The 14,823-nt window shown below is 41.7% G+C and overlaps 1 protein-coding gene across 5 annotated transcripts in view; it reads left to right on the plus strand.

Annotated features, from left to right (window-relative positions):
• The window catches only part of PIGL (phosphatidylinositol glycan anchor biosynthesis class L), a 59,949-nt gene that overhangs the window by 853 nt on the left and 44,273 nt on the right, over positions 1 to 14,823 (plus strand). For all 5 annotated transcript variants that reach the window (XM_033847772.2, XM_073797329.1, XM_073797330.1 and 2 more), the window contains exon 2: positions 7,990 to 8,089. In XM_033847772.2, coding sequence (XP_033703663.1) covers positions 7,990 to 8,089 — 100 coding nt within the window. The remainder of the gene's footprint in view (positions 1 to 7,989; positions 8,090 to 14,823) is intronic.

Raw genomic sequence — 14,823 nt, forward strand, 5'->3', positions numbered from 1 at the left:
ACAGCTGTATAAATGGAATAATTGAAGTGTACATATATAATGGGTGAATTTTATGGTATGTAAAAATCATACCTCAATAAAGCTGTTTTTAACAAATTCCCAGTGACCTCTTTTCCCATTTGGTTGTTTCGTACCCGATCTTTTTCTATACAGATTTTTCTAGTAAGCACATTTTATAAGATTATATTTTTCACCGAATATTACCTTTTCATTAATTTCTCAAATATTTATTAAAGATTTTTGTGCACTGCTTACTATTAAAATGGCCAAAATCCGGAACACTGACAACACCAAATGCTGGTGAGGATGTGGCACCAAGGTACTCTCATTCATTGTTGGTGGGAACGCAAAGTGGTTCAGCCACTTTGTAAGGCAGTTAGTTTGGTAGTCTCTTACAAACCTAAACATACTCTTACCAAACCATCCAGCAGTAGCCCTCCTTGGTATTTACCCAGAGGAACTGAAAACATGTTCACACAAAAACCTGCACACAGATGTTTATAGAAGCTTTATTCATAATTGACAAAACTTGGAAGCAACCAAGATGTCCTTCAGTAGGTGAGTGGATAAATAAACTGTGGTCCATCCAGACAATGGAATATTAGAGGCAAAAAGAAATGAGCTATCAAGCCATGAAAAGGAAGAATTTTAAATGCGTATTACTAAGTGATAGAAGCCAATCTGAAAAGGCTTTGTACTGTGTGATTCCAACTATGTGACAATCTGGAAAAGGCAAAACTATGGAGACAGTAAAAAGATCAGTGGGGATCAGGGGTTGGGATGAGAGGAAGGATGTATAGACAGAGCAGAGAGGATTCTTAGGGCAGTGAAAATACTCTGTATGGTATAATATAATGGTGGGTGCATGTCATTATACAGTTGTCCAAACCCATAGAATGTACAAGACCAGGAGTGAACCCTAATGTAAACCATGGACTTGGGGTGATTATTATGTGTCAGTGTAGGTTCATCGATTGTAACAAGTGTACCATGTGGTGGGAGATGCTGATAATGGGGGAGGCTGTACGTGTGTGAGGGCAGGGAGTATATGGAAACTCTCTGTACCTTACCCTCAATTTTGCTGTGAACCTAAAACTGCTCTTTTAAAAAAAAGTCTTCATAAAAAAACGTTTTTAATTAAAAAAAAGTCTATCTGCCAGGACTTATTCTCTGCCCTAGGAATAAAACTGAAAACAAGCTAGGTGAGGACCATGTCCTTCTGAAACTTATATTTTAAATATTTACCTATGTTTATAAGAACTAGATATATAGCCTTTTAAATGGTTTCATACAGATAAACCTTAATTTAGTTAGTCATCCCTTATTATACATATATTTAGGGTTTTCCCCCCCCCAGGTTATCTCTATTACAAATAATCTCTTTATGTATAATATTTCTTGATTTGACTAACATTTTTTTCCTTCAAAATCTTTTGTTGCCAGTAAGATTAAACCATTTTTCATAAATATTGAGAATTTCAATCTAAGCACTTTTCTTCTCAGTTTGTGCTATTAAGGATATTAACTGCAAATATATGCAAGTAATGGCCTCATTTTTTGTTTGCTTTTAATTTTATTTATGTTTCATATTACAACTATGGGAATCAAATTATAAGCAAAATTTGTTACAAGATGCCTGGATTTTATTTACAAAGTATTATAGGTACACAGGATTCTTTAATAAATTTCTCCTTATTTTTTAGTAGGTTGGGGCCAGAAATCAAAATTTTTTTAAGTAAAAAATATAACACCACGCCCTTGACACATACTAAAACTCAGTATCTTCATTGTTGTCTTTCATTGTTTCCTCTGAATCCAACTTTCTGTTTAAATTGTTTTCTCTTGTAATTTTTAAAATTACTTTTAAAATACCCAACTCATTTAAAAAATGTACGGACTAAACATTACCCACCTTCCTGATTTATTCTAACCTGAAAAACAGGAAGTTAATAACGTGATATAACATAATGAAAGCTGTAATTGACAGAGAAAAGACTGTGGACTCAAAATGGGGAAAAGCATCAATTGGATTAAGGAAACTTCTCCAAAGAGCTTTTCTTTTGAGCTAGTCTTTAAAAATAGGACTTAAGTATACAGGAAATGGGGCAAGCCATTCAGGGCAATAGTAAAAGCATAAGTAAGTCCTGGACTCATTTGAATAACTCATTCTAACTACATCTCCAGTTTTAAGGGGTAGGGAGAAGCAGGAAAAAATGTATTTTGTTATTAGTTGCTCATTTAATCCTCTCAGCAATCCTATGATAGGCATTACACGTATATATAATTTGTTTTTCTCATTTTTTTTTTTTTTTTTGGTGCGGTACGCGGGCCTCTCACTGTTGTGGCCTCTCCCATTGTGGAGCACAGGCTCCGGAAACGCAGGCTCAGCGGCCACGGCTCACGGGCCCAGCCACTCCACGGCATGTGGGATCTTCCCGGACCGGGGCACGAACCCGTGTCCCCTGCATTGGCAGGCGGACTCTCAACCACTGCGCCACCAGGGAAGCCCTGTTTTTCTCATTTTTTAACTGTGGAAACTGAACCACGAAGTTAGGTAACTTGACCAAAGTGAAGAGCTAGAACACAGAGGAGCCAGGACCCAGTGGCTCTTTCCTGTTCTAAACCATTGCACCCACACACATTGCCTTGCTGCTGTATCAGTTAAGGAAGTAACCATTTTGATTCCCAGTGTATGTTCCACGAAATACCAGTTCCTCAAGCTGCTATTAAAAAAAAAAAATGTTAATACCTTGACCTGACAAGTTTAGGGAAATCAACCGGATGTGCTATTCCCCCTTTAGAGGTGCACGGTCCTTATTTGACTATCAATATCTTGGAGAAGTCTTGCTATAAAAAATTCCTATTTAATTTTGTTTAGTCCAGCATTTCTCCGATTTATGTAACCATTGAAGTACCTATTAATATACACATGAGAGGAAGCCACAGTAGGTAGTAGGGTGTTGTAGAATGCATGTGCTGGAGAATTAACACAGCCAGTTCTGTGTTTTAGCAAGCTCATACTGGTGGCATATGGAGAACCGTTTGGAGGGAAAGACTGGAGTCGGGAAAACCAGTTCAGCCCATCCTTTCCCCTCCTGACTGCACTGCCACCTCTCATATGTCAGAGCTCCGTGTATTTCTAATCTGTATACTGTCCCTTCAGTCAGTTTGACATCCCTGTGCCAATATCATGCTGTAGCTTTTACAACACTGTATCTGGTAGGGCCAGCCCTCTGATCTGTTGTTCCTCAGGGTGTGTTTGCCATTTTTGATCTTCTTCCAAACATTTTATTTTTTTTTATAAATTTATTTTTATTTATTTTTGGCTGCATTGGGTCTTCATTTTGCTGTGTGCGGGCTTTCTCTAATTGCGGTACGTGGGCTTCTCGTTCTGGTGGCTTCTCTTGTTGCAGAGCACGGGCTCTAGGCGTGTGGGCTTCAGTAGTTGTGGCACGCGGGCTCAGTAGTTGTGGCTCACGGGCTCTAGAGCGCAGGCTCGGTAGTTGTGGTGCACGGGCTTAGTTGCTCCTTGGCATGTGGGATCTTCCCAGACCAGGGCTTGAACCTGTGTCCCCTGCATTGGCAGGTGGATTCCTAACCACTGTGCCACCAGGGATGTCCCTCACTATTGCTTTTTAATCATGAATAATTATTCAGAATTTTCCTTATTGAGATAAATTTAGATCCAGGCTCAAAAGTGTTAGTCTCATCTATTTTACTCTTTTCTTTCTAACTCAATACATTTGGGATTTCTAAAAATATATGATCTTAAGATTGACTGCATCTTATTAAGAATGGGATAAATGAGTAATATTTAAAATATGAATTATGGGAACTTCCCTGGCGATCCAGTGGTTAGGACTCTGCACTTCCACTGCAAGGCGCACAGGTTTGATCCCTGGTTGGGGAACTAAGATCCTGGTTGGGGAACTAAGGTTTTTTTGCCGCGTGGCACAGCCAAAAAAATAAAATAAACAAGATAAATATGAATTATGTTTAAGAGAGTGATAGAAACTTCAGAACAGGACTCAAAGGTTACATATCTCTGGCCCTATTTTGTAAAAAATATATCTGTGTATATATATCTCGAAAATATCGAAAGCTGGGCGAGAAAGCCAGAGGACTAAAAGGATAGAAAAAAAGAATGTTATCAAACTGTTTATGACATGGCCCACACATGGAGGGCACTCCCCAGTATGCCACCAACCCAGGCCCTGTCCCCTTTTCCTCCTCTTTCCTATTTCTTTCTGAGAGTCCCCACTGGCGCCTCGCGCGGTCACAAACCCTTGGCCGAGTCTAGGAGAGTCTTGGTATTCGATGAACCAAACGGGTGAGTGGCTCTAGAGCCCCCATGCCTGTTCACTCGGCTTAGACAGGATTTATCCGTCTGTCTTCAGCTCGAGAGAGAGCTCCTCGCAAATCCCGCCTCTTGGGCCCCTCTCCTCTTGCGGCTTCCATCTTTCAAATTGCTCATCAGAGGGGCATGATCCTTCCCCCATGTGTGTGTGTATACACACACACACATACGCACATCGTGATTTCTCCAGCTGGGCTCTGTGGACACCTTCTAACGGAAGGTGGCCAGCTCTTTGGGTTTCAGCTCCTGGGGAACCCGGTTTGGGCTTGAGTGATACTGCCTCCTCTTACCTCTCCAGCCTAGGGCTGGTAGTTACTTCCTCCATCACTACACTCTAGGTCTCTCACTCTTCCCTCTTTGGCCCTCAATTCCTCCATCAGCTACATTTCAAATTCTTTTCATTAAATTCTTACTGATGTAAATATTTGATATGGTTTCTGTTTTCCTGGGTAGACCCTAAGTGGTAGAGAACCTAAACTCCCCCATTTTATAGTTGAGACAATGTGGACCTTTTTTTCTTCCCAATACATTTTAGAATTAGCTTAGTCATGTTCAAGGAAAACCCTTGCTAGCATTCCTGAAACCCCGGAACTTAAAGAATCTCTTCAGGTTCACAAAGTTAGTGGAAGGCCAGGTATTGGGTCCACGATGCCTTGATTCTCAAACCACTTCTCATTCTAACAAATTAAAACTTCCAGGGTAGGAAAATGGGTAACTAGAGGAGTGGGAGAGGGGCTTTTTAAAAAAATATCTCTACGGTCTTGTTTCTTTGTATTTTTAACCATGTAAGTCTTTTTACCTATTTAGAATAAATAAATGAATTTTTAAGGTAAAACAAATGTCTACCTTTATACATTGTGCTGCGTAAATGTGGGTCTTTTACAAAGTGAATTTAATTTCTATTAAATGTCATTATGTTTGCTAGTTATTACTAAGTATTAGTTATCACACTCACACACACACACAATGTAGTTCTATATAAATAAATCTACATTAATCCCATTTGTTTTCTGCCTTCTAGAATAATGATCTCCAAGCTTTTTTGGGGTCACATTTTCCTATTGGTAAAAGCTTTTGAACATATACTCCCATTATATGTATATTTATTTATAATTATATTAAGTAGCTAGACCACTGAATTAATGTGTACAGTCTAAAACAATGAAAGTTGACATGTATAAAGGACAAGGTAAACAAATTAGGAGGAGAAGTTCCAAAACCTTTCCTCTACCCCAGCAGATGGTCCTGTGCACCCCACATGCACCCAGGGGACACTGTTCTAGAGAATGCCAGTCAGGAGCTGCTGGAGGGTCCCAGACACTTACTCCACTGAAGTGCTTACACGTTCACCAGAGTGAATGAAAATGTTGAAAATGCTCTCTGACTTCAACTCCCTAATTTGTTCTAAGTTCATCAGTTCAAACACAAAGCAATAAAACCAGGTCCAAAAACACCTTGGCCTCACTTCTAAGCTGTTTCTCACAACTGTAACCAGAGTCTAACATGCTCGGCCTCTGAGGTTAGGAAGCCCGTAACTAGTGTACATTAGACTATTTACTTATCACCGAAGATAAGTAACCTTGAGATAAAATGGGAGAGGGGAACCTAAAATATAATGACCATCACAAAAATTGACAATTTCTATTTGACTCAAAAATCTGTGATGAGAACAGTAAAAATTAAGTTATTTTCTGGAGTCTTTTGGGGGTTAGTCCTTTTATCAGATACAATGTAATGACTGTCTCCTATCTGGGTTCAAACAGTTCAAAACTAGCCCTAGAGTAACCCCTGCCAAAGTTGAAAGGTTTCACTTGGGAGTTCCTTTCTGAGTTTTTTGGAACAGTAAGCAGAGCCACTCTCTGCTCGGGGCCTCTGGAGTGCCTGCAGTGTGCTGACACCAGGATGATACAGAGTGGCTTTTCAGGTCAATGACATTTAGGCATTAATAATCAGATCACGGAGGAAAGTTCACATTTCTGAGCAGAATACTGGAAATGACTGCTTGCCGGGGAAAACAGCAGAAGGCTTCCCAGAGGGAATGGCATTTGATCTGGATGATGAGGGAGAATTATAATTCAGGAAGAAAGGAGAGGAGGAGGGGGAAGGGAAAGAGAAAGCAGTCAAGGGAAGAGAAGAGAAACACTGAGCACCTGACTAGGTAGATGTGTCTCATCATATAATCCTTAGGAAAGCCTTTGGAGACAGACGTCCATCATCCCCACTGCACAGGTACAGGAACCGTGGCTCAGGAGAGTTAAGTAACTAGCACAAAGCACACATGCAGTTATCTGCTGGAGGGTTGAATTAAGGGGGCCAGTAGCTAGACAATTGCTCATAAGGGCAATTTAAGTGATACCAAAACGTCACCGTATGTTATTTGTAAGGATACAGAGCCGTTACTTAACAGAACCATTCTTGGGAAGTATAGTGTCTGTGTTGGGAAAATAAAGACTTCGCAAGCTATCTGGGGTGCTGATGTGGTCCAGATCTCCGGGGACATGCTGGGAGAGCTGGTTACTAAACTCTGAAGGAGGCTATTTTCCTGTAACACTCAGGAGTAGCAGCCTCTTTAAATAAGTGCTTAACAGATATTTGAAGACTATCAATTTACAGGGGACCAAACGACATATACCAGGACAAAACTATAATTCAAGAAGATACATGCACCCCTATGTTCACAGCAGCACTGTTCACAATAGCCAAGACATGGAAACAACCTAAATGTCCATCGACAGATGAATGGATAAAGACAGTGTGGTTTATATATACTACGGAATACTACTCAGCCATAAAAAAGAACGAAATAATGCCATTTGCAGCAACATGGATGCAACTAGAGATTATCATACTAAGTGAAGTGAGTCAGAAAGAGAAAGACAAATACCATATGATATCACTTATACGGGGAATCTAAAATATGGCACAAATGACTCTATCTACAAAACAGAAACAGACTCACAGACATAAGAGAACAGACTTGTGGTTGCCAAGGGGAAGGGGAGTGGGGGAGGGAAGGAGTGGGAGTTTGGGATAAGCAGATGCAAGCTATTATATATAGGATGGATAAACAACAAGGTCCTACTGTGTAGCACAGGGAACTGTATTCAATATCCTGTGATAAACCATAATAGAAAAGAATATTTTAAAAAGAATGTATATATGTGTATAACTGAGTCACTTTGCTCTACAGCAGAAATTAACACAACATTGTAAATCAACTATAATTTAAAAAATAAATAAGATTAAATAATAAGGGGCCCAAACAAATAGTGTGTCCAGATACCTGACTTGTTCTGAGTGGTTACAGAAGGGTCAGTCCTAAATCTGTTTAACTGCAAAGCAGGTGCTCAAAGCCTGTAGCTTGGGGCTGAAAGGTACATAGGCAGGCAGGCAGATGGACAGACACAGGGAGAGACACAGAGATGGGGAAGAATTCAAAGGTGATTCTAAAGACGGCTTCTCACAGGAGTGTCTGATAGTAACCCTAGCGTTGTGTCTTCTTCAACTTTTTATCACCACCACAAAATTTTCAGGTAGCTTAAATCCTATAGGGAACAAGATGAGATAAGAATGAGTGAACGATAGATCTCCACTGATAAAGAAATCGACAACTGTGTATTTGTTATCCTCAGGAAATTACTACAATCAAGGGGAGACTCGTAAGAAGGAACTTTTGCAGAGCTGTGATGTTTTGGGGATTCCACCCTCCAACGTAATGATTATTGACAACAGGTAAACTTATCTTTTAACAAGTGGAAATTCATTGGCAATAAAAATGCAGTGGTACACTGAACAGACACAAACATAACGTGGGTGGATAAGAACATCTTACTTGAGAAGTCTACAGAAAATAGTTTCACGTTTGTTTTTAAGTGACAGTGTAGTGCAAGTGAATTTTTTCAACTTCTGTTCAGATTCTGTCTTAAGATAGCTGCTTCTCTTGAATCTTCAAAAAAAATTATTATAAAAAATTTCAGGGACTTCCCTGGCGGTCCAGTGGTTAAGACTCTGCGCTTCCATTGCAGGGGCCACAGGTTCGATCCCTGGTCAGGGAACTAAGATCCCATATGCTGCAGCCAAAAAAAAAGAGTCAAAAGTGTAAAGAACAGTATTACGAACCCCACATGCCTGTAATCTGAGACCAGTGATTGTCAAGCCTTTGCCGTACGTACTTCATCTAACCCCACATAACATCTGTTGTGTGTGAAGTTGTGGTTTTTTTGCAGTTGTAACTTAGCTGTTATATATTTTTAAAAAAATTTTATTGGAGTAGAGTTGATTTACTCTGTTGTGTTAGTTTCAGGTGTACAGCAAAGTGACTCAGTTATACATATACATGTATCCACTCTTGTTTAGATTCTTTTCCCATATAGGCCATTACAGAGTATTGAGTAGAGTTCCCTATGCTCTACAGTAGGTCCTTATTAGTTATCTGTTTTATATATAGTGGTGTGTATGTGTCAATCCCAGTCTCCCAATTTATCCCTCCTGTGTGTGAAGTATTTTAAAAAGAAAACCCAACCATCAGGTTATTCTATCCCTACGTACTTCGGGATACATCTCTTAAGAAGATAGACTTTTTTTCATGCAGCCACAATGTCATTATTATCCATCTAACAAAATTAATAGTAACAGCAATTCCTTGATGTCTCCAATACCCAGTCCATTTTGAGCTACTCCAAGTAGCTCTAGTTCCCTGACCAGGGATCAAGCCCGGGACCCCTGCATTGGGAGCGCAGTCTTAACCACTGCGCCACCAGGAAAGTCCCCAGAAATGTATTTTTTTCTCACAGTTCTGGTGGCTGGAAGTGTAAGATCAAGGTGCAGCAGGGTCGATTTCTGGAGAGAGTTTGCTTCTTGGTGTGCGGATGGCCGTCTCCTCACTGCTCACATGTAGCAGGGAGAGAGAAGTTTCTCTCTTCCTCTTCTTATAAGACCACCAGTCTTATAGGATTAGGGTCCCACCATTATGACCTCACTTAACCTTAATTACCTCCTAAAGACCCCGTCTCCAAATACAGTCACATTGTGGATTAGGGCTTCAACACATGAATTGTGGGAGGACACAATTCAGTCCCTAGCAACATGCAACTTTTAGTCTTTCAGCTTCTCATTTCCTAACCCAGAAAAAGCAGAGCTTTGGAATCTTGCTTTGGGTTATTTAGATGGGTCAAAGAGAAGAATGAAGGGGAGAAAGAGAAAAAGAAAAAGTTTTATGGAGGACCTACACTCGGAATAATAATGGTAAATGTATATTAAACTGTTATTGTCAGTGCCAAAGACCATACTAAATACGTGATCTTAAAACCTTCAAAATAATCCAATTACTTCTTCCACGTTATAGATAAGAAACAGGCCTAGTGAGAGGTTGAGTCATTGGCCCGGGGTCATCCAGCTAATATGTGGTAGAGCTGGCGTTCCAGCTGAGGCTCTGTGGTCATTGTGCTTTGTCAACTCCATGAAGGGACTCACAATTTCACAAAGGTCATCTCATTTAATTCTTCCACTAACTGTAGAAAGATAGGTCTTTATTATCCTTTTTCAGTTTCACACGAAGAAACTAAAGCTTAAGACACTCGTCTGAGGCCAGACATTTAACAAATGGCAGTCAGTGCTAGGACTCGAAAGCAGAAAGGAAGACGGAACTGATTCCTGACTTTCTGCGAGAAAGTAGGTCACCACTTTGTTATGTATTTGGAAGACCAATGCGTGTTTAAGAGAACATTTGGTTGATGTTGTCTGCTGTCTTCCATTGTTCTGAACTTCGTGGCTGGATTTCAGGGAGACGTTTAGCCAGAGGAGCTCAGTCAGGTAAACCCTTATCCAGGGACTTCACTGGTGGTGCAGTGGATAAGACTCCGCGCCCCCAATGCAGCGGGCCCGGGTTTGATCCCTGGTCGGGGAACCAGATCCCACATGCATGCCACAATTAAGGGTTTGCATGACACAACTAAGGAGCCCACGTGCTGCAACTAAGAGCCTATGTGACCAAATAAATAAATAAATACAATTTTTTTAAAGTAAACCCTTATCCAACGCCTTAAAGAGGGAAAAAAGTTCAGGTCTCAAGATGAGAAGGCATCTCGGTAATCAGACAACCAAACGGATACTTCGGGTGATTGTACCTAGCTCCTTAATATCTGTGGGTTCTGCTGATTTAATGAACCATATGATATTTAACTGCATGTTACTAACAGATGCATATTAAGTGCCTGGACTGGGAAAGGCGCTGCGCTAGATGCTGAAGAAAGAGAACAGTTCAAAGTCCAGGAGCCGGGTAGTAGGTGTTGGCCTGACCGTCGCCACTGCTGAGTTTGCAAAAACGTTCACTGTGCCAAGGTTCAGGCCTAGAAGGGGCTTAGAGGCCCTCTCCAGGGTACTTGGGAATTGAATGTGATTGGGACATGCAACCCACAGATTTAGTATTCATTTGTTGCTTTTGTGCTTCTTAATATATTAGGAAGAGTCCATAGAATTATTTCATTTACATTTCAAAACAAAACAAAAAGTAAACACACTTTTCCGTACACATAGATAATTTCTAAAAGAACATATACCAGACTCGTTAATAGTAGCTGCTACTTAACTGGACCAGGGAAGGACACTTGCACTTCTTAATTCCACAGAATTCTGTACAGTTTTATTTCGCTTTTGCTTTTTCAGGAAGCCTATATTACTTTTTTTTTTTTGCGGTACGCGGGCCTCTCACTGTTGTGGCCTCTCCCATTGCGGAGCACAGGCTCCGGACGCGCAGGCTCAGCGGCCATGGCTCACGGGCCCAGCCGCTCCGCGGCATGTGGGATCTTCCCGGACCGGGGCATGAACCCGTGTCCCCTGCATCGGCAGGCGGACTCTCAACCACCGTGCCACCAGGGAAGCCCGCCTATATTACTTTTTAAAGTACAAGCAGAAACGCACATATATGGAATCTAAAAAAAAAATGGTACTGATGAACCTAGTGGCAGGGCAGGAATAAAGATGCAGATGTAGAGAACGGACTTGAGGACACGGTGGGGAAGGGTAGGCTGGGACGAAGTGAGAGAGTGGCATGGGCATATATACACTACCAAATGTAAAATAGGTAGCTAGTGGGAAGCAGCCGCATAGCACAGGGAGATCAGCTCGGTGCTTTGTGATGACATAGAGGACTGGGATAGAGAGGCTGGGAGGGAGGCTCAAGAGGGAGGGGATATGGGGATGGGTATATGTATACATATGGCTGATTCACTTGGTTGTACAGCAGAAACTAACACAACACTGTAGAGCAATTATACTCCAATAAAGATGTAAAAAAAAAAAAGTACAAGCAGACCTCAGACATATCACAGGTTGGGGTCCAGCCCACTTCAATAAAGCGAATATCACAATAAAGCAAGTCACAGGAACGTTTTGGTTTCCCAGTGCATATAAAAGTTACGTCGACATTATAGCGTATTAAGTATGCAGTAGCATTATGTCTAAAAAGACAACATACATAGCTTAATTAAAAAATAGATACGATCTGAGCCTTCAGCGAGTTGTAATAATAACATCAAAGATCATTGATCATAGATCACCATAACAAATATGATGATAATAATGAAAAAGCTTGAAATGTTACAAGAATTACTGAAATGTGACACAGAGACATGAAGAGCGCAAATGCTGTTGGAAAAGTGGCACCAATAGACTTGCTCTCACACGGTTGCCACAAACCTTCCATTTATAAAAAAAAATGCAGCATCTCTGAAGCGCAATAAAGTGAAGCACAATGAAACGGTTATATTGATGTATTATATTTTTTAAAGACTACTCCACCTAAGTAATAAAACTCAGCTTCTGTACTCAGCTTCTATCCCTACAAGTGAAGGCTAAATTAGAAATAATTCTGCGTACGTTTTGATAATATTTGGTTTGATAAGTTCAAAACATAGAATAGAATTCCTTGAAAAGATAATAATGCTTTGAAGCCTTTTTATAAACACTGTGCTTGTCTCATGGGCCTCATTCTGGAGGATGAGCGGGCACAGGGTCAGATAAGCTGCTCCAAAGGGCTCTGGCTGGAAATGCGGGGGGCCTGACCCCCGCAGACCCTCCGGTTATAACCCAGGCCCATTAAAATGCTTCCGGGCCCAATGACCAACTGTTGGGCAAAACTTATGGGGTCTCAGAACTGATCGTGGTCTGATCCATGCTCCCATCGTCCTGCACCTGCGATGCCACGTCACAGCTATTCCCACAACTAAAACAGGGAGGACTCCCAGCGCCCCAACCTGTGTCCTCGTATGTAAGCTGGGCCGCAAACACACCACGCTTTCCTCTGCGTCCACACCCATGCATGTGCCTGGCCCTCTTCCACACGCTTCCTCTCTTCCCAGCACCCCACACCCTGGCCCTCTAGCAAACACCTCTTCATCCCTCAAACCCCAGCTCAAGATTACCTTAGACTCTGCAGCACCATCCCAGATTTTCTTAGGCACTTTGGTTATATTCTCATTGTCCCGTTCTATCCTAGCACATACACTAATTTTTTAATCTGCGCCATAAGCCCCTCTATATCTTTTATTCCTGTATCCGCAACCTCTGTCTTAACCCTTGACACATAGTAGTTGCTCAGTTCATGTTTGTTGAATAAATGAATGACTCCGCTTATACCAGAAGCTTTCTTCCTGTGGCAGCACGTAAACGTGTGGTCTCGAGAACTTAGATGATACCGAAGCGTCTCAACACCCTTCCTCACTTTTTCTTCATTTACCCAGAAATGGTGATTAGCAAACCAATTTCTGAGACTTCAGTGAGACTGTTCCCACTTTTTAATTAAGTGAAACAGTCTTGATCCCTGACTTGCGTAGTTATTTTTAACCTTCTGGAAAGTCCTGAGTACTTTGGTTTGGAAGAATTTGTCTACATCTCTTGATTTTTGCCATTCTATAAGCTTGGCTCCACTGTCCTAAAGGTTCAGCGTCATGAAAATCTCATTCCCAGTGCTTGTCTTAACACCATTCCGGCATTAACAAGCCCAAGACTTTGACAGACTAATTTGAGCTGAACAAGGAAACAGAATCCAGTACCTAGTATAAACCGTAAATGAGCCTGGCTTGCTAGCAGTTCCTGGAACTCTTTGTGTTTTCCAATAAATCTACACAAATCATACAGTGAAAGAGAAGCCACAAAGCAGAGAGTCTGGGACTGTTGGGGTCATGTTGGTAATTAAACCCCCTCTCTCTCTCTCAAGACCCAGTAAGGGCCTTCCCCCCAAAAAAACCGGGAAAGACCGTATGCCAACTGCCAAAGTGGATCTGACCAAGCGTCCTCTCACTATAAGGGATGAAAACAAAGCTCCTCGCAGCCTTTCTCCAAATACACACGGAAGTGCCTGGGCACAGGGCAAGGGCACAGCTCCAGTTCCAGTTGGCAAGAGCAGAGCAGGGCTCCCGTCCTCCCAAAGGGCGCGCAGGACAGGAATGTTTCCTAGAAAAGGAACCAGGGGAGGAGACCGAAGTAGACCGAGCTGATACGGAGCTACTGTGTGAACTTGGAAAGCCGCTTCCCTGCTACTTCAAAGGCGGGTTATTCTGGGAGCTGAAGGGAGGCTGGGTCTTTAAGTCACATAAGTCACATAAGTCAGTACAGAAGTAGAGTGGGACCAGGGAGGGTGGGCTTAACAAAGCATGTATTTGTGGCTGATTCTACTCCTGGAAAGAGGCTGCAAATATACCACAAAAATAGGATTCAGGGTGACTGTGTACTGTGATACTCATTACAGCACTCTTCACAATAGCAAAAAGTTGGTAGCAACCTAATTTAGCAGTAGGCAATGAATTATATAGCCACGGTCCAGAACATGAAACCACAATTCAGAGTTTTCTCTGCATAGTTAATAACCCAGGAAGATGTTCATAATATAATGGTGAGTTTAAAAAGCAGTGTATACTTTCTTTACACTTTTCTGTATTTTCCATAGTTTTGATAGTGAGCATACATTACTTGTAAACCAAAAGTTTCATTAGATTTATTTTAAAATATATTATTTCTGGGAATTCCCTGGCGGTCCAGTGGTTAGGCCATCCAAAACTTCTACTGAATGTTAATTGTCTTCAGCTGCAGCTCTTCAGATATTCTCTTTCCTTTATCATGGAGGCACCTATATTTTTCGTGCGTTTTCTTTTTTTAAATTCATTTTATTTATTTATTTTTGGCCGCGTTGGGTCTTCGTTGCTGCTCGCGGGCTTTCTCTAGTTGCGGCGAGCGGGGGCTACTCTTTGTTGCGGTGCGAGGGCTTCGCATTGCGGTGGCTCCTCTTGTTGTGGAGCACGGGCTCTAGGCATGCGGGCTTCAGTAGTTGTGGCACGTGGGCTCAGTAGTTGTGGTGCACGGGCTTAGCTGCTCCGCGGCACGTGGGATCTTCCCGGACCAGGGCTCAAACCCGTGTCCCCTGCATTGGCAGGCGGATTCTTAACCACTGCGCCACCAGGGAAGCCCTTGTG

The sequence above is a fragment of the Tursiops truncatus genome, chromosome 20 (assembly GCF_011762595.2).
Source record: "Tursiops truncatus isolate mTurTru1 chromosome 20, mTurTru1.mat.Y, whole genome shotgun sequence".
NCBI classification, from domain to species: domain Eukaryota; kingdom Metazoa; phylum Chordata; class Mammalia; order Artiodactyla; family Delphinidae; genus Tursiops; species Tursiops truncatus.